Here is an 18,720-nt window from a genome sequence, read left to right as displayed (position 1 = left end):
AACATCTTGTTCCCTCCCTTATTTCTTCCTTGGAATTAACATTTTTACCAGTTACTTCCATTTCCTTTCAGAACTAATGTATATATACACAAGCATATGCTATATTTTACCAAATGTTAGTTCCTTCTAATCCTAGCTTGATAAAATAGGTAAAGATGCAGGGAAGGATTTAAATAACACAAGCTTGATATAAAAGATACACAGAGAACTTTGTACCCCCCTACAGAGAATAGTCTTTCCAAACATGCTTGTAAATTTGTAAGAATTGGTCCAGTGTTATACCATAAAGTAAAAATATGCCAAAGTAAAAATAGTACAGACTATAGGTTAAAGGAGAAAAACAACACTATAATCATCTCAGTGTATATTTAAAAGCCATTTGAAAACATACAACATTCATTCTCGCTCTTCCTTTCTCTGTTATTTTGTTTTAGGTAAGAGTTTTGTAAAAAGCATATGTTAGATATGGACTTTTAACAGAATTTGAGGATCTTTGGCTTTTAATAGTGGAATTTCTGTATTTCTGTTATTTTTTGTTTTGGTTTTTTTTTTTTTTTTTTTTTTGTGATCACTGATTTTTTTCACTCACCATCATAATGTTTTGTTTATTGTGTTTTCTTGTATTCCATCCTCCCCAGCAACCTCCCCCACTTTGTTTTCTGGATTTCGTTTTTTGAAATTGCTATATCTATTTCACTTCTACTAGTAGTTTCTGTTAAAATCTGTTTTATCAAACTATTTGTGGTAATTAAAGAGTTTTGAAGACTAATGTAGAAAACATATGTGGACCCACACAGAGATTCAGAAATAAACATTACTGGTACATTTGAAACTTCTACTTCTCCCTCATCAACAGCCTTCCTGTCTCTACAAGGTAGCTATTGTTCTAAATTTGATTATCCTTAAACTGTTACGAACACATTTGAAACAAATTAAACAGGGCTTAACCTTTGCCCCTTCTTTTGGCAAGACGGCGTCTTTAAGAACAATTTTTTTTGGGTGTGGGGAAGTATATTTAGTTTAATATTTCATGTGTTTGGGAAGAATTTTACATACATATTATATATTATACATATATATAGGTATATATAATATATATAATATAGAATTCTTTTTAATAAACTATTAATTCATTTAGATATCTACTTATTAAAAAATGCTTTTAAGACATCTTTTTTTAATGTTAATAAGTACCTACAACTTTAATTTGCAGGAAGAGATCAAAGGGTTATTTGCATTCTAAAAATTCAAAATGATTTATTTTTATATTTGATCAAATTTTTGTTTGAAAAATTTGGAAAAGAACCTGAATTTAAATAGTTTAATAATACAAGGAGTGATGTGTTTATGAGAAGTCTGTACAGCAAATAGGACTAGTATTGACATTAACAGAGTAAATTATATATATATATATATATATATATATATATATTTATATAAATGTACAGGATCAGAACTCAGGCCTTTGTTTATCACTCTTCCTAATTAAAGTGTTCTAACAGTGAAAATTCCCCCCAAATTTAAATAGTTATAATAGGTAGTTTTGAAATTTTTTTCTTTTATTTAGCAGTTTCCTTATATAAACAAACCACACATGTATCTAGGTCAGTCTGGGAAACCTTCCTTCATCCTTTCAGAGTCAACCACCTGCAGTGTAATATCTGGTCGTTGAATATATTTCTGTTAGATTTTCTAAATTGCTGTAAAATAATATAATTTGTGATAATTATAATCTACTTTACCACAATTTATAGCTGTTTTTGCTATAATATGTTTTATATTTTTATATGAGGTATGTTTATGTAATTTGGACTTATATATTTTAAGTAGGTTTAACTATTAAACATAAATTACAACTCATTTAATTCCTCATGCAAAATTGTATCATGAATGATGATATAGTAATCTTTTCTGTGATTGTCATGAAAATTTGAATTTAGTTTTCTCTGTTTTAATAGTATTTTTCTTCTAAACATTTTTCTAAAAATAGGAGTATTTTCTGCATTGCGTGCTGTTCCCCAAAAGGAAGGATACCTTGGATTGTATAAAGGGAATGGTGCAATGATGATTCGAATCTTTCCCTATGGTGCAATCCAGTTTATGGCATTTGAGCATTATAAAACGGTATTTGAACTTTTATCTTGTTTTCCTTTTGTGTTTGAATATCATACTTAGTTGACAGGCATTTGCTTTGGCCTTTAAAGTTACTTTGGATGAATGGGTAAAGTAATGCCTTTTTGAAGGAAGAAGACTTGTGATAGTTTAAATTTTTTTTTAATGTTTACTTATTTTTGAGAGAGAGAGACAGAGTATAAGTGGGGGAGGAGCAAGAGAGAGAGGGAGACACAGAATCAGAAGTAGGCTCCAGGCTCTGAGCTGTCAGCACAGAGCCCCATGTGGGGCTCGAACCCATGAACAGTGAGATCATGACCTGAGCCAAAGTCAGACAATTAACTGACTAAGCCACCCAGGCTCCCCTAAATTTTTAAATGTAACTTGGTTTTGGAGTTATCTAGTCCAGCATTGTTAGTCATTTAAAAAAAATTTTTTTTTAATGTTTTATTTATTTTTGAGACAGAGAGAGACAGAGCATGAGCAAGGGAGAGTCAGAGAGAGAGAGCGAGCCACAGAATCCGAAGCAGGCTCCAGGCTCTGAGCTGTCAGCACAGAGCCCAACGCAGGGCTCAAACTCACGAACCCGTGAGATCATGACCTGATCCGAAGTCAGATGCTCAACTGACTGAGCCACCCAGGTGCCCCAGTTGTTAGTCATTTTTGAGCAAATTGTTTATGTATACATTTACGAAGAAGAGCCAAAATACACTTCAAATAGGTAATAATAAATACAGAAAATATTAATAGCTTTTTAATGTGCTTTTTGTTTCTCAGTTTTAGGAAAGGAACATTGTAGCTTTGGATTTCTTACAAATAAAATAGTGAAATCGTATTGTTAAAGTCTGTTTTTGAGTAATGCAATCAATTAACAACTTTTCCCATCCTACTCATTGATTGACGTTCTCTTTTCTGTGGGAGTGAAAGTGACACAGAATGGTTAAGTATGCTAAATTTCATAGGGTGTCTTAAAAGGAAAAGTAAGCAATAGAGATGAGAACAACATTCCAAGCTAATCAGTCAGAATTGGTGTCATCAGTATGTCAAGACTTCATTGTAGTGGCATTTTATTTGTACTACTGCCACTCACACTTTAAGTATATGTGGTCAGGAATGTGCAATATAGTATATTTGACAATTCTAAATTAGATTGTAAAAGAGCAGAATTGGCATAAAAGCTACATAGGAAATACCTGACCTTGTGATGTGTTACAATTGTGGTCACTTCATTTACTAATTTTCTTTTTACTAGTTGTGTAACTCTTTTTTGAAATTTCTTCATTATTAAACAGTGAAGTGAGACGTATTTTTAAAATATTCCATTTAATTTGGTATTTTGGTTTCTAGGTAATTACTACAAAACTGGGAGTTTCTGGTCATGTGCACAGATTAATGGCTGGATCCATGGCAGGTAAGAGGAGTGGGTATATTTCATTTCTGACAAATTAATTTTCTACTAAAATACTTAATTTGGTTTAGATAATATTATGACATTGATTAAGTAACATAAATTTTTCATCTTTGTACACTCAGTTATATAAGAAATCATTAATATCCCAACTCAAAAAAAAAGTATTTTACAGTAGGAAAAGGTAAGGAATGGCCTAAATGTACAATTATGAATAACATACATTCCCTTTAACAATTCTACTTCTGGAAATTGTTTTTTTCTTTCAAATATTTTTTTAAAATGTTGGAAAAAACAAGAGGCCACTGCACCTTTATAAAGAAACAAACATTTGAGGGGCGCCTGGGTGGCTCAGTCAGTTGAGCCACTGACTTCAGCTCAGGTCATGATCTCACGGTTTGTGAGTTCAAGCCCCGCGTCGGGCTCTGTGCTGCCAGCTCAGAGCCTGGGGCCTGCTTCTGATTCTGTGTCTCCCTCTCTCTCTGACCCTCCCCTACTCATGCTCTGTCTCTCTCTGCCTCAGAAATAAATAAACATTAAAAAAAAATTAAAAAAAAAAAAAAAAAAGAAACATTTGAATGCCTGGGTGGCTCAGTCAGTTAAGTGTCGGACTTTGGCTCGGGTCATGATCTCACCGTTCGTGGGTTTGTGTCCTGCATCAGGCTCTGTGCTGTTAGCTCAGAGCCTGGATCCTGCTTTAGATTCTGTCTCTCCCTCTCTCTCTCTGCCCCTCCCCTGTTTGCACTCTGTCTCTGGCTCTCGAAAATATTGGGGTGCCTGGGTAGCTCAGTCGGTTGGGCGTCCGACTTTGGCTCAGGTCACGATCTTGTGGTTCACGAGTTCAAGCCCCTGTGTCGCACTCTGTGCTGACAGCTCGGAGCCTGGAGACTGCTTTGGATTCTGTGTCTCCCTCTCTGCCCCTTCCCCGCTCATGCTCTGTCTCTCTCTGTTTCTCAAAGATGAATAAACGTTAAAAAAAAATTTTTTTTTAATGAATAAATGTTAAAAAAACATTAAAAATATTATAATGACTATAATAATACAAACTCTTATACAGTGCGAATATTTCCACTCCCTAAAAACAATCACTAATCACTATTAGCTGTTCTTATGTATGCTTTTTTTTTTTAAGTTTGTTTATTTATTTTGAGAGAGAGAGAGCACAAATGGTAGGGCCAGAGAGAGAGAATCCCAAGCAGGCTGCACACTGTTAGCACAGAGCCTGACATGGGGCTTGAACCCACAAACCAAGAGATCATGACCTGAGCTGAAATTGAGAGTCATACACTTAACTGACTGAGCCACCCAGGTGCCCCATATGCTTTTTCCAGTACTATTCTATAAGATTGGAACCTTTCTTTTACCGTTTTCTCGAGACTGTTTTCTATATCAATACATAGATCTTTCTTATTTTTTTTAAACGACCTGTGTTATATTCTAATGTATGAATGTACCATGCTTTTTCTTTTTTAAGTTTTTGTTTATTTATTTTGAGAGAGAGGGAGAGAACAAGTGGGGGAAGGACAGAGAAAGGGAGAGAGAGAGAGAATCCCAAGTAGGCTCCGCACTGCCATGTGGGTCCCAAACCCACGAACTGAGAGATCACTACCTGAGCTGAAATCAAGAGTTGGATGCTTAACCAGCTGAGCCATCCAGGTGCCCCTGAATGTATCATGCTTTATTTAATCCAGTCCCCTATTGATTGGTCTTTGGAATATTTTCAGTTTTTGTTTCACAAATAACCATTATACTTGTATTATTATATCTGTAGAATAAATTTTGAGAAGGAAAATTACTTTATCAAAGGATATGTGTATTTAAATTATGATAAGCATTGTCAAACTGATCTTCATAATGCTTTTAATGGCTTTTCCTCCTACTATACCATACCAACAGTGGGTCTTATTAGATTTTTAATATTTGGCAATTATTATTATTATTTTTAATGTTTATTTATTCTTGTCAGAGAGACAGTGTGAGGGGGGGAGGGGCAGAGAGAGAGGGAGACACAGAATCCGAAGCAGGCTCTAGACTCTGAGCTGTCAGCAAAGAGCCCAATGCGGGGCTCAAACCCACGAACCACGAGACATGACCTGAGCTGAAGTTGGACACTTAACCAACTGAGCCACGCAGGCGCCCCAATATTTGGCAATTAATTATGAGTAAGGTTGATCAGCTTTCCAATGTTTATTGACCATTCGTATTTCTTTTACTTGCAACCTGAGTTGTTTCTATTTTTTAAATATTCATTTTTGCTTAAAACAACTAGGAAAAATTATGTTTATAAGTTTGGGAATTAGGACATTATTTTTTTTTCTGTCAAGTATTGCTAATAGTTTCTTTCTTGGTTTTAGATTTGTCTTTTAACCTTATTTGTGATTTTTTTAAGAAAAATCATCCACTTCTGAAACCAATATTGCACTGTATGTTAACCAACTAAATTTTAAATAGAAATTGTTATTATTATTATTATTATTATTATTATTATTATTTTGAGAGAGAGAGAATGTGTGCATCAGCAAGGGAGGGGTGGGCTGGGGGGTAGAGAGGATCTGAAGCAGGCTCTGTGCTAACAGCAGAAAAAGCTCAATGTAGGGCTTGAACTCACAAACTGCAAGATCATTACCGGAGCTGAAGTCAGACACTTAACCAACTCAGCCACCCAGGGGCCCCTAAATAGAAATTATTAAAAAGAGGGAGAGAGAGAGAGAGAGAGAGAGAGAGAGAGAGAGAGAAATAAAGTACAATGTAAAAACAACAACAAAAAAGAATAATCCTCCACAATTCTCTCTCTCTTACACATACACACAAATATACATACCCCACACACCCATAAGTTTTACATGCCAGTTGGTTACTCTTTTCCTCTTTGGCTTCAAAATTTTTTGTGGTGTTTAGAAATGCCTTCTCTATTCTAAGATAAAAACATTTGATCATGTTTCTATGATTTTTATGTTGATTTTTTTCATATTTTATTTATTTATTTTAAGGCACTGATAACTTTTTTTTTAAGTTTATTTATTTTGAGAGAGACAGCACATACATGAATGCGTGTGTGTGTGAACAGGGGAGGGGCAGAGACAGAGCAAGAGAGGGAATCCCAAGTAGGCTCCATGCTCAGTGCAGAGCCTGACTTGGGGCTCTATCCCATGACCATGTGATCATGACCAGAGCCGAAATCAAGAGTCTGATGCTTAACTGACTGAGCCACCCAGTCATCCCTAGTGTTTGTTTTTATGTAAAAAATGAAGTAAGGATTAAATAAAAATTTTTTTCCAAATGACTAGCTACTTATGCCAACATTATTTACTTAATAACATGCTTTTTTCTCATTTTAAGCCCCATCTGTATCATATACTAAATTCAGTGATTTTATTTAAGAGAGGAAGTAAAGATGTATACAGTGACATATTTAACAACAGAGATGTTCACTGCAGTTTTATCATATCAAGTTATTTTTTTATTTTTTATTTTTTATTTATTTATTTATTTTTTCAATATATGAAATTTATTGTCAAATTGGTTTCCATACAACACCCAGTGCTCATCCCAAAAGGTGATCACCCACCCTCCCCTCCCTCCCACCCTCCCCTCCCTCCCACCCTATTTTTTTAATTTTTAATTAAAACACATTTTTTTTATTATTTTTTTTAACATTTTATTTATTTTTGAGACAGGGAGAGACAGAGCATGAACAGGGGAGGGTCAGAGAGAGGGAGACACAGAATCTGAAACAGGCTCCAGGCTCTGAGCTGTCAGCACAGAGCCCGACGCTGGGCTCGAACTCACGGACCGCGAGATCATGACCTGAGCTGAAGTCGGCCGCCTAACTGACTGAGCCATCCAGGCGCCCCTAAAACACATTTTTAATGTTTATTTATTTTTGAGAGAGAGAGAGAGAGAGAGAGAGAGAGAGAGAGAGAGAGACAGAGTGCAAGTGGGGGAGGGGCAGAGAAGGAAGGAGACCCAGAATCTGAAGCAGGCTGTAGGCTCTGGGCTGTCCGCACAGAGCCCGATGCAGGGCCTGAACCTATGACCATGAGATCATGATCTGAGCTGAAGTCCAACGTTTAACCGACTGAGCCACCCAGGCACCCCTCAACAGTTATTTAAATGTGTAGCTATAAAAGAGTGGTAAAAAAAATTCCACATATCAGAATATCTAAAGCCCTTGAGATCTGCATATGTGGTATGATGTGGAGAGGAATGGGGACAGATGTGTTGAGCATGTAGGCCTCAAAAGACAACAAAAATCTGGATAGATGTTGGAGACACTATGACTATAGATAATCATCTATCTTCCTGGTTGGAACGACAGGCTTGCTCTTGGATGACAGGTCTCAGGGACTTTCCAGGTAGAATATCACACTCTGAAACCAAGGACACTCAGCCTTACCTTTCCACCTAGACATGTAGTCTTTTTTTTATGGTTCTGCCTTACCCAGTGTTTATTTAGCTCTTTTTAAAAAAATGTTTATTTATTTTTGAGAGAGAGAGAGGGAGAGACAGATTCCGAAGCAGGAGGCTCTGAGCTGTCAGCACAGAGCCTGATACAAGGCTCCAACCCACAAACCATGAGATCATGACCCGAGCTAAAGTGGGACGCTTAACTGACTTGAACCACCCAGGCACCCCTGTTTAGCTCTTCTTGACTCCTGGTTGGCTGATCCAATTTCAATAAGTAGTAAAAATGATCAGGAGTAATATTCAAAATATTTAGCAACACAACTGTAGAGGTACTAATAAATAGCACAGGTTGTGAAAGCCTCCAATTAACTTGTTAGTGTCTGTAGCATGAGATAGCATGTGGTAGTAGTGGTGGTGGGAGTTCTGCTGGGTTAAGAGGCGTACCAGAGCCATGGTAGGGATCTTAGGGAGTTGGAGCAACAGCTGTTTGCCAACTGGTATCGAAATATTTCAGTATGTTACACTGGTATGACAGTGCTGGTTAGCTAACATTAGCTAACAAGTATTGATTATTTGCTATGTACCATATATAGACCTGAGCACTTGACATGTAATCCTCAGGCACTTAATATGTAGTCTACAGAAAAATACTATGTGGAAAATGCCATGATTATCTTCATTTTTATAGAAAAGAAATTTTAGTAAAGATTCCAGATTATAAAATGTATGATTTTGTACATTACTGTTTAAATTTTCTTTTAGGCAGTTCTTTCTGCCCATGGGTCCCATCCCTGTGCTGTAATAAAAACACCTAAAATAAAAATAAGTAATGAATGAATGAATGAATGAATGAATGAATTCTCTGTCTTTTAAATTAAAAAAAAATTTTAATGCTTATTTATTTTTTAGAGCGGGAGAGAGAGAGAGAGCACAAGCAGGGGAGGGGCAGAGAGAGAGGGAGACAGAGGATCCAAAGCAGGCTCTGTGCTGATGCAGAGACATCACTTCACAAACTGTGAGATCATGACCTGAGCCTAAGTTGGACACTTAACTGACTGAGCCACCCAGGCACCCCACTGTCTTTTAATATTTAATTTTTTCATTTTAATGTTTAGTTATATTTGAGAGAGAGGCAGATTGTGAATGGAGGAGGGGCAGGGAGAGAGCTGTCAGTCCAGAGCCTGACATGGGGCTCAAACTCAGGAACTGTGGGATCATGACCTCAGCCAAAGTCAGATGCTTAACCAACTGAGCCACCCAGGCACCCTGCATCTTTTAAATTTAACCTTACAGGGCCACCTGGTTAAGCCTCCGACTTCGGCTCAGGTCATGATCTCGTGGTCCGTGAGTTCGAGCCTCGTGTCAGGCTCTGTGCTGACAGCTCAGAGCTTGGAGCCTGCTTCAGATTCTGTGTGTCCTCTCTCTCTATCCCTTGCCTGCTCACACTCTGTCTCTGTCTCTGTCTCTGTCTCTCTCACAAAAACAAACATGAAGCAGCACCTGGGTGGCTCAGTCGGTTGGGCGTCCAACTTCGGCTCAGGTCATGGTCTAGTGGTTTGTGAGTTCGAGCCCCGCGTCAGGGTCTGTGCTGACAGCTCAGAGCCTGGAGCCTGCTTCAGATTCTGTGCTTCCCCCTCTCTCTGCCCCTCCCCTGCTCACGCTCTGTGTCTCTCTGTCTCTCAATGATAAATAAGCGTTAAAAAATTTAACATAAATAAATAAATAAATAATCATTAAAATAAATAAATAAATTTAACTTTACAAATGACTGATCAAAATCCTTTCTTTGAAGGTTATAAGAAAGATTAAGTTGGATTGTGAACATGTGTTAAATCATGGAGACTTTATTTCCTTTTCACAGCACTTGGTATTATTGAATAGCATTATTCATTCAAATGCTATTTCTAGTTTCATTTTTCTGAAATAGGAACTTTAATTTAAAATTTTTTTTTAAGTTTATTTACTTCAAGAGAGACAGAGACAGCTGGAGCAGGGGAGTGGCAAAGAGACAGGAAGAGAGAGAGAGAATCCCAAGTAGACCCCACACTGTCAGTGCAGGGCCCTACTCTGGGCTCCAAGTCATGAAACCATGACATCATGACCTGAGCAGAAACCTAAGAGTCGGACGCTTAACCAACTGAGCCACCCAGGTGCCCCATAAATTTTAAGTTTTAAAGAAAAAAGTTTTTAAAAATTCTAGCAATTACAGATAAGACTAGTGCCTCCATTATTCAGTATTTCTATTTTTATTACCATGTTTAAGTATTATAATTTACATTTTGCTTCTATGATTATAAATCATTGAAATGAGTGTTCTAGTTAATTTTATTTATATTAGGTATCTTTGCTCCTGTACCTTAGGTGGCCTTTGAAAGTATGTTTGGAAATTTCTATATCTGCCAAAATAAAAACTGGTGTGTTTTTCACAGTCATTTCAACAGAGCTTATTTTAAAGTTTTTCTGAATTTCAAACTTTCCCCTCATCCTATAACTACAATCCAGTACATGTGGAACCTCAGTCAGCCAGAAAAAGGAAAAACTAGTGACTAAGAATCAAGGTTTGTATATTTACAGAGGTCTTCCTCTTCTTTCCTTCTGTTTCAATTGTTTGAAATCAGTCTTGTTCTGACAGTTCTTATGGAATGAACAGTGACAGGAAAAAGAGAGAAGAGTTAGAAACTAGAAGTGATAAGCTGAGTTTTGCTTGCTTATCTCAAGCTTTGCTTGCTCTGGTCTACTCCACTTTGGTGTTTTGGCTCAAGGCTGGGAGGTCAAATGTACTGAACACTTCCTGGATCCTGGCTGGCCTCCATTATATTACATTGACCATGGGCAGATCATTTAAGCCTTCTGTAATTCACTCTTCATTTGTTAAAGTGGAGTTTGTGTTTGTCCCACTCCCTCTCTTTCTGAGTTGTTCTGAAAGTCAAAGAACTGCTATGAAAATATTCTGAAAGATCTGAGGTCCTCCTTAAATATGAGGGAATATTATTAAACCTTCCATGCCAGCTCAAGAGACTTATTACATGCTCTTGAGCCAGCCACCTAAATTCCTTATTCCTCTTTCTGTCTCATTTGTAACACAGGGAAAATTTTAGTTTAAATAAAGGTGATATTGGGGGCATTCACTTTCCAATGCCCCCCTCTGTAAAGAGAACTCTCATACTATTCTTACTTTCTGATATTATACTCTAATAAACTTTTGCCTGCTGCTCAAAAAATAAATGAATAAACAAATAAAGGTGATATTAAAAATATTTAACAATCAGTATAGCATGTATAGCAACCAAGCAGGTTAGGCTGGATGTCAGCAGTGAGAATGGCTTTACGGTGCTATTATTAGATTATTATCAGAACACGTTGACTGTTAGAACAAACTGCTCTTTTGAGACTCTCAAAGAGGCATAGAGGCACATTTCCCAGAGAATTTAATATTTAAAAGAGAATGCTATTCTCCCTTGAGCCCTGATCCAGAATCTAGATGCAATAAGCTTCCTATATTTTTGGAGAAATTACTCTTCTGCGCTAGTAGTATAACTCTTGATTTCAGAACTTACTTTCTTTAGTTAATAGATTTGAGGCCTGATTTGAATGTGGGATGGGCATGATGTTCAGATCTCTGCTCTCTAGCCCTTTGGCTCTTTGACTTAATGTCATGCAGTTATTGAAACATCTGATTTCCACATGAAACTACTATACTAAAGGCATCCAGTCACACACAGTTGTTCTTTTGAGTAATAATGATTTCAAGTGTGGCTCCCGAATGTCATATTTGAATTAGAGGTTGCACATAACTGTAGACAGGTTATTAGTTCTTTACAGTTGATATTTTTTTAATCATCAGGCTTGACGTAGTGATGTGGTTCCAAAAGACAGGATATAGTAGAATTGAACTTTCTTGGATATCTACTCTAGACCAATTTCCTTAGCTTTCCAGCTTATCTTTTGTATCTATGATGCATGGAGCCCTTCCTTTGTCTAAAGTTTTTATTTTAAATGCATTCGTTTTTTTTCATTGAACTTTAATCTCTTTGGATGTGTACATGAAGTCTGGATGCTGCTCCTACATGTAGCCTCAGATGGGAAGGAAGGTAATGAGCGAGGAGGGAAGCCATTTCCTGAAAACTGAAATCTACTTACATATTCATTGAGAAGTTAGAGAGGAAGGAGTTTAATTGATGACGGCTTGGATATGCTCCTTTGCTTCAACCCTGTATTATCCAATTTCTAATACCTATTCTGTTCTTTGTAACTGGGGTACAAGAGCACCTGGTTCTAGGGGTCCCAAGCAGACCAGGTTTGGCCACTCACTACTGACAAAACCCAAAGGCAGAGACTGAGTGGTAGTGAAATAAAACGGAATTTGTTTCAGTGAGGCCAACACCTGGAAGACAGTAGACTAATATCTCAAAGACTGTCTCTAAAGTGCTTAAAGTACTTCTAGGTTTATATAAGGAAAATGTGGGACAAAGGTCGGTGGACAGTAAAGGTCAGGTCAACCATTGTCTTGGTGTCATTCACACAGGGTCCTGTTGGCATCTAGCAGTCATCATTGCTTGAGGGGGTAGTTTCAGTTCCCATCAAGGATGCTTGCTGGTCTTTTGCCTGAGTTAAGAGATAAGTTGGAAAGACAAACTTAAGCAATTAGAAAGTATAGATGAGGTCAAAATGGAGGCAGGTGAAGTCCTCCTTCATCTTCCTTCTACTGCCTCCTCCTTGTACAGTGTTACTTCCTCTGGTAAGAAGTTCTTTATGCTTCTTGCTAGAGCAGAATAAAAAATTCATATTTTCCATATTTTCAGAATATGATCTCCAAAGTTTTAATGACCAAGGATCTGTCTTTGGTATCGTGGTTACAAATCGAATTTGCAATCAGGATTTTTGTTTTTTATACAGTGATTATGAGGTAGTGTTGAGCTCTTTGAAGCTTTGCAAATCAGCAAAATCTAATTGCTGACTAAAGTACGTCCTTGGTTTACCACAATTCCTGGATTCTAGACTATAGAGATAATAATAAGATTAGCATTTAGGGAAGAAACAGTGTTAGTTAGTTTGGATTCATCATTAAGTCCTCAGTTTCTTGATTAAGGGAGAAAAAGAGAAGTTTGCACATAAAGATTGCAAACATGTCTCAACTTGATTGAGTCTCATTGCTTCCTGGTAGGTGAAGATACACTGCTCTCTGTATTAGATTGTGGTTGTAAAGTGGGGGAATAGGAAAACTATCACACTACTATTTGAAGTAGGTATTTTCTGATTTCCCTTATTTGCCCTTGGAGGACTTTTTTGACCTCTCAGTAAAGCAGGGCTAGTTAGAATAGTAAGGAAGAGATATGTGAGTATAGAATAAAGGCCAGAACGGGAGACACTAGGTTTATGAATTGAAAATCCCTGTCACCATTTGGATATATATGTCAGTCTGATTGCTAGCAGTCAAGTTAAGTTCCCACTTAGTTGCATATTCTTCTTCAGTAATCTTCTGATGTTCTTTTTTCTTTTTCTTATTTTTTTTACTGTTCTTTTTTGATTTTTTTTCTTTTTATTTGAAGTCTTGAAGTGCAGGAAGAGATTGAGAATGGAGGAATTTGGGTCAAAAGAGGAGACAAATGATTTGGTTCACAAAAGAAAAGGTCAAAAAACGAATGGCTTGAAAAAGAACATATTGGGAGAGTAATAATAGCTAACACTTAGATATAATATTTACTCTATGTTGAGAATTATTTTAAGCATTTACATATATTAACTCACTTAAACTTCATAAAACCCTGATTTGGGTAATGACTTATTATGATGTCCATTTTATAGATTCTGAAGCTGACACCCAGGTTAAGTAAGTTGCTCAAGATCACACAGCCAGTTAGTGGTAGAACCTGATTTGAATGAAAGCAGGCTCACTCTTGGGTCCATACTCATAAGTTCTTTTGACCATTTGATCAATTTTGATCACAACAGTCAAAATTAGTCAGAAATAAATAATATAAAAATAAATTAGCTGAAATGAGAAAAGTTCAAGCCAAGAAAATCTAGTGCTGGATTACTTGACAGGTAGACTATATACATGCCTAAGTCTCCAGCAAAGCAGGGACATTTGGTATTTTTAAAAAGCACTGATGGGGGCGCCTGGGTGGCTCAGTCGGTTAAGCGGCTGACTTCAGCCCGGGTCACGATCTCGCAGTCCGTGAGTTCGAGCCCCGAGTCAGGCTCTGGGCTGATGGCTCAGAGCCTGGAGCCTGTTTCCGATTCTGTGTCTCCCTCTCTCTCTGCCCCTCCCCCGTTCATGCTCTGTCTCTCTCTGTCTCAAAAATAAATAAAAAATGTTAAAAAAAAAAATTTAAAAAGCACTGATGTAGTCATCATGAGGAAAATCAGAACTTAGATGTCCTCAAACTTATTTTACAGTGCAATATTATTTTTAGTTTCAACAATGCAAGACATAGTAATCTTTTCTGCAGTTAGGGTTTGTAGAAATCTACATCTAGCCCTGTGAGAGGGCTTTATACTTTTATATTTAGAGTAAAGGGTAAAATATGATTATCAGAGGAATATTTCTTACTCCTCTTTATTCCAAAAATAAGTAAACATTTAAAGTCATAAATGAGTTTTCAAGATTTACAGAGTACAAAATTATTAAGAATCCTCCGCTTATATTTCAGGGTTTAAAATTATATTGAAATCATTAAGTTGCTTTTAAGAATATTAAAAACCAGCAACAAACCTTGGTGATTTTTGTATCTTTATGTTAAGTAACAAAATTCAGCTGAAAAAATTTGAGGATCATGTTGGCTTTATTCAACAATTCTTGCATTGGGTAGCATCCCATCTAGTAAGTAGAAAGGAGCTCTGAGGAGGTGTACAAAATGGAAGGCTTCTACAGGCAGAAGGGGAAAGGGATAAAGAAATATTGGGCACATTCCTGGAGAAGGTTGAAACTGCAGTTAGGTTAAGTATTAAGACCTGGTTTGGTGACATGGACTTAGCACAAGTGGCTCCATTTTGGGCCTTCTTTTTTGTTTTTAAATCTGCTATTTCCTTAAAAATTTTTTTTCTTAATGTTTATTTATCTTTAAGAGAGAGTGCAAACAGAGGAAGGGCAGAGAGACAGGGAGACACAGAATTCAAAGCAGGCTCCAGGCTCTGAGCTGTCAACACAGAGCCCAATGCAGGACTTGAACCCACAGATTGGGAGATCATGACCTGAGCCAAAGTCAGCCACCTATGTGCCCTATAAATCTGTTATTTCTTTTTAACATTTGTTAACAGATTTGTTTTTCTTTAGGAAGATTTGATTGATTGTTCAAATTTAAAAGAAATATACCATATAAAAGTATGGTAAAATAAACTGGCTAAAAAAAATTGTGAAATTAGATAATGAGTTTAGCCTTCCAATAATCATTGGCATCATTTTTTGCCAATGATTATGTACAATTAGGTTATGCCAGTTCCTGTGTGACTCATAGTCTTGCAGCTTTTAGGCTGATGCCCTGTTTACCTTTTACAGATTTCTGAATATACTCATTTTTTTACCAAATTATCATTTTGCCACTTTGTTAATTCACAGTTATTTTATGTTAAGCCACCCAAAGCCAGTAAGAAGACAACTAAAAGATTTGGAACATTGTGAGAAGGAAAGAAGAAATAAATGGAGTCAGAGAGCAAATTGGAGAGGCAAGACCAAAGTGATACCGATTAGGGAAGAGGAAAAAAAAGTTGTAAAAATTAATAGAAGTGGTAAAAATAAAATGGATACTGATGAATTGGGAAAATCTTAGCAAAATCTGATGTTTAGCCAGGTTGTGTTATGTCAGCACAATCAAGCCTTAAAATGGTCAGCCCTTTGATTCTCTTCTTTGTTAAAACTTCTTAATATGGAATATACCAATAAAGATGGAACTAGTTTATAGAGAATCTCTCCTAATTTTATTTTCTAAAAATTTCCCTTGCAAAATCTTTATCACAAGCTGTAAAAAAAATTAAGCCAACTTGCAAAAACATATAGTTTTATAAATATCTGGATAATAAGGTATTTGTTGTGACTTTAATGTTACTGCCAAATCTTGTCTCAGGAACATCACCTTTGTACTATATTAATTTAGATGCAGCTTAAAAGACACCATTTAGGAAAGTCACTGCCTTGCCAGGCCTAGGTGGCTGACTTGAATAGCAATAGGTAACATATAAATATGTTACATAGTTTGAAAATGAATGGCTTGAAACAAATAGCACAGATAAAGAAAGAGCTCACAAATCAAACTGCTACAGTGGGAAATTGACAATTCTAATCACTGGACTGGTGGAATTTCTGAATAAAAAGTTAAGTATAGAAATTACCAAGCAAATGTTTAACAAGAAAACAAAATTACAAGAAGCAACATATGTCATGATGTGAGTCAGAAAACTTTGTTTCAAATCCTACTCTGTGATACAGAAACTATATGAATTTTGTCAAGTTACTTAACTACTTTGAACCTCAATTTTTTCATTTGCAAAGCAGTAATAATAATATCCATCTTCTACCTGGTAGGATTGTTGGTGGTGTTTGGCATGTGAGGATTAGAGGTGGTATTTATAGAGAGCCTGGTATGGTGTGCTTGGCACATAGTGGCTAGTTTTTATTGCTATGGGCAAACTAAAGAAAGGAAGGTTTAAAATATCACTTATAGCTAAACTACAGATATGGTAATCATAAATCAGCCTTTCTTGGGGCACCTGGGTAACTAGGTCTGTTAAGTGTCTCTAGATTTCTGCTCAGGTCACGATCTCAGGGTTTATGGAGTTGAGCCTTGTGTCCGAGCTGTCAGTGTGGAGCCTGCTTGGGATCCTCTCTCTCCCACTTTCCCTTTTGCTCTGCCTCTCCCCTGCTTGTGCACACTCTAACTCTCTCTCAAAATAAATAAATAAGCATCCTTTCTTAATAAAAACCCTCGAGAAAGTCGGGATAGAAGGAACATACTTAATGGAAAGAGCCCAAACGTCCATTAATGGATGAATGGATAAAGAAGATGTGGTATTTATATACAATGGAGTATTACTCGGCAATCAAAAAGAATGAAATCTTGCCATTTGCAACTACATGGATGGAACTGGAGGGTATTATGCTAAGTGAAATTAGTCAGAGAAAGACAAAAATCATATGACTTCACTCATATGAGGACTTTAAGAGACAAAACAGATGAACATAAGGGAAGGAAAACAAAAAAATATATAAAAACAGGGAGGGGGACAAAACAAAGGAGACTCATTAGTATGGAAAAGAAACTGAGGGTTGCTGGAGGGGTTATGGGAAGGGGGATGGGATAAGTGGGTAAGGGGCATCAAGGAATCTACTGAAATCATTGCTTCACTATATACTAACTAATTTGGATGTAAATTTTAAAACATAAAAAATAAAGTTAAAAAATAAATTAAAAAAAAAAGAAGGAACATACTTAAACATCATAAAAGCCATTTATGAAAAGCCCACAGCTAATATCATCCTCAATGGGGAAAAACTGAGAGCTTTCCCCCTGAGATCAGGAACACAACAGGGATGTCCACCCTCACCGCTGTTGTTTAACATAGTGTTGGAAGTGCTAGCATCAGCAGTCAGACAACAAAAGGAAATCAAAAGCATCAAAATTGGCAAAGATGAAGTCAAGCTTTCACTTTTGGCAGATGACATGATATTATACATGGAAAACATGATAGATTCCACCAAAAGTCTGCTAGAACTGATACATGAATTCAGCAAAGTCAGAGGATACAAAATTAATGTACAGAAATCAGTTGCATTCTTATACACTAATAATGAAGCAACAGAAAGACAAATAAAGAAACTGATCCCATTCACAGTTGCACCAAGAATCATAAAATACCTGGCAATAAACCTAACCAAAGATGTAAAAGATCTGTATGCTGAAAACTATAGAACGCTTATGAAGGAAATTGAAGAAGATACAAAGAAATGGAAAAACATTCCGTGCTCATGGATTGGAAGAATAAATATTGTTAATGTCAATACTACCCAAAGCAATCTACACATTAATGCAATCCCAATCAAAATTGCACCAGCATTCTTCTCGACGCTAAAACAAGCAATCCTAAAATTTGTATGGAACCACAAAAGACCCTGAATAGCCAAAGTAATTTTGAAGAAGACCAAAGTGGGAGGCATCACAATCCCAGACTTTAGCCTCTACTACAAAGCTGTAATCACCAAGACAGCATGGTATTGGCACAAAAACAGACACACAGACCAATGGAATAGAATAGAGACTCCAGAATTGGACCCACAAAAGTATGGCCAACTCATCTTTGACAAAGCAGGAAAGAATATCCAATGGAAAAAAGACAGTCTCTTTAACAAATGGTGCTGGGAGAACTGGACAGCAACATGCAGAAGAATGATACTAGACCACTTTCTTTCACCATTCACAAAAATAAACTCAAAATGGATAAAGGACCTGAATATGAGACTGGAAACCATCAAAACCCTAGAGGAGAAAGCAGGAAAAATCCTCTTTGACCTCAGCCGCAGGAATTTCTTACTTGACACATCTCCGAAGGCAAGGGAATTAAAAGAAAAAATGAACTATTGGGACCTCATGAAGATAAAAAGCTTCTGCACAGCAAAGGAAACAATCGACAAAACTAAAAGGCAACCAACGGAATGGGAAAAGACATTTGCAAATGACCTATCGGACAAAGGGCTAGTATCCAAAATCTATAAAGAACTCACCAAACTCCACACCCGAAACACAAATAATCCAGTGAAAAAATGGGCAGAAGACATGAATAGACGCTTCTCTAAAGAAGAC

The 18,720-nt window shown here is 36.7% G+C and overlaps 1 protein-coding gene and 1 long non-coding RNA gene across 3 annotated transcripts in view; both read left to right on the top strand.

Moving 5' to 3' along the window:
* Nucleotides 1-18,720, top strand: part of SLC25A16 (solute carrier family 25 member 16) — a 49,226-nt gene that overhangs the window by 12,235 nt on the left and 18,271 nt on the right. For both annotated transcript variants that reach the window (XM_045437613.1, XM_045437612.1), the window contains exons 3-4: nt 1,991-2,124; nt 3,460-3,523. In XM_045437613.1, coding sequence (XP_045293569.1) covers nt 1,991-2,124; nt 3,460-3,523 — 198 coding nt within the window. The remainder of the gene's footprint in view (nt 1-1,990; nt 2,125-3,459; nt 3,524-18,720) is intronic.
* Nucleotides 10,176-15,832, top strand: LOC123576598. Its single transcript, XR_006701500.1, has 2 exons — nt 10,176-10,485; nt 15,486-15,832. It is a non-coding gene; the product is annotated as an uncharacterized LOC123576598 (long non-coding RNA).

This window comes from Leopardus geoffroyi, chromosome D2, assembly GCF_018350155.1.
Source record: "Leopardus geoffroyi isolate Oge1 chromosome D2, O.geoffroyi_Oge1_pat1.0, whole genome shotgun sequence".
NCBI lineage: Eukaryota > Metazoa > Chordata > Mammalia > Carnivora > Felidae > Leopardus > Leopardus geoffroyi.
This window is presented reverse-complemented; position numbering and strand designations above follow the sequence as displayed.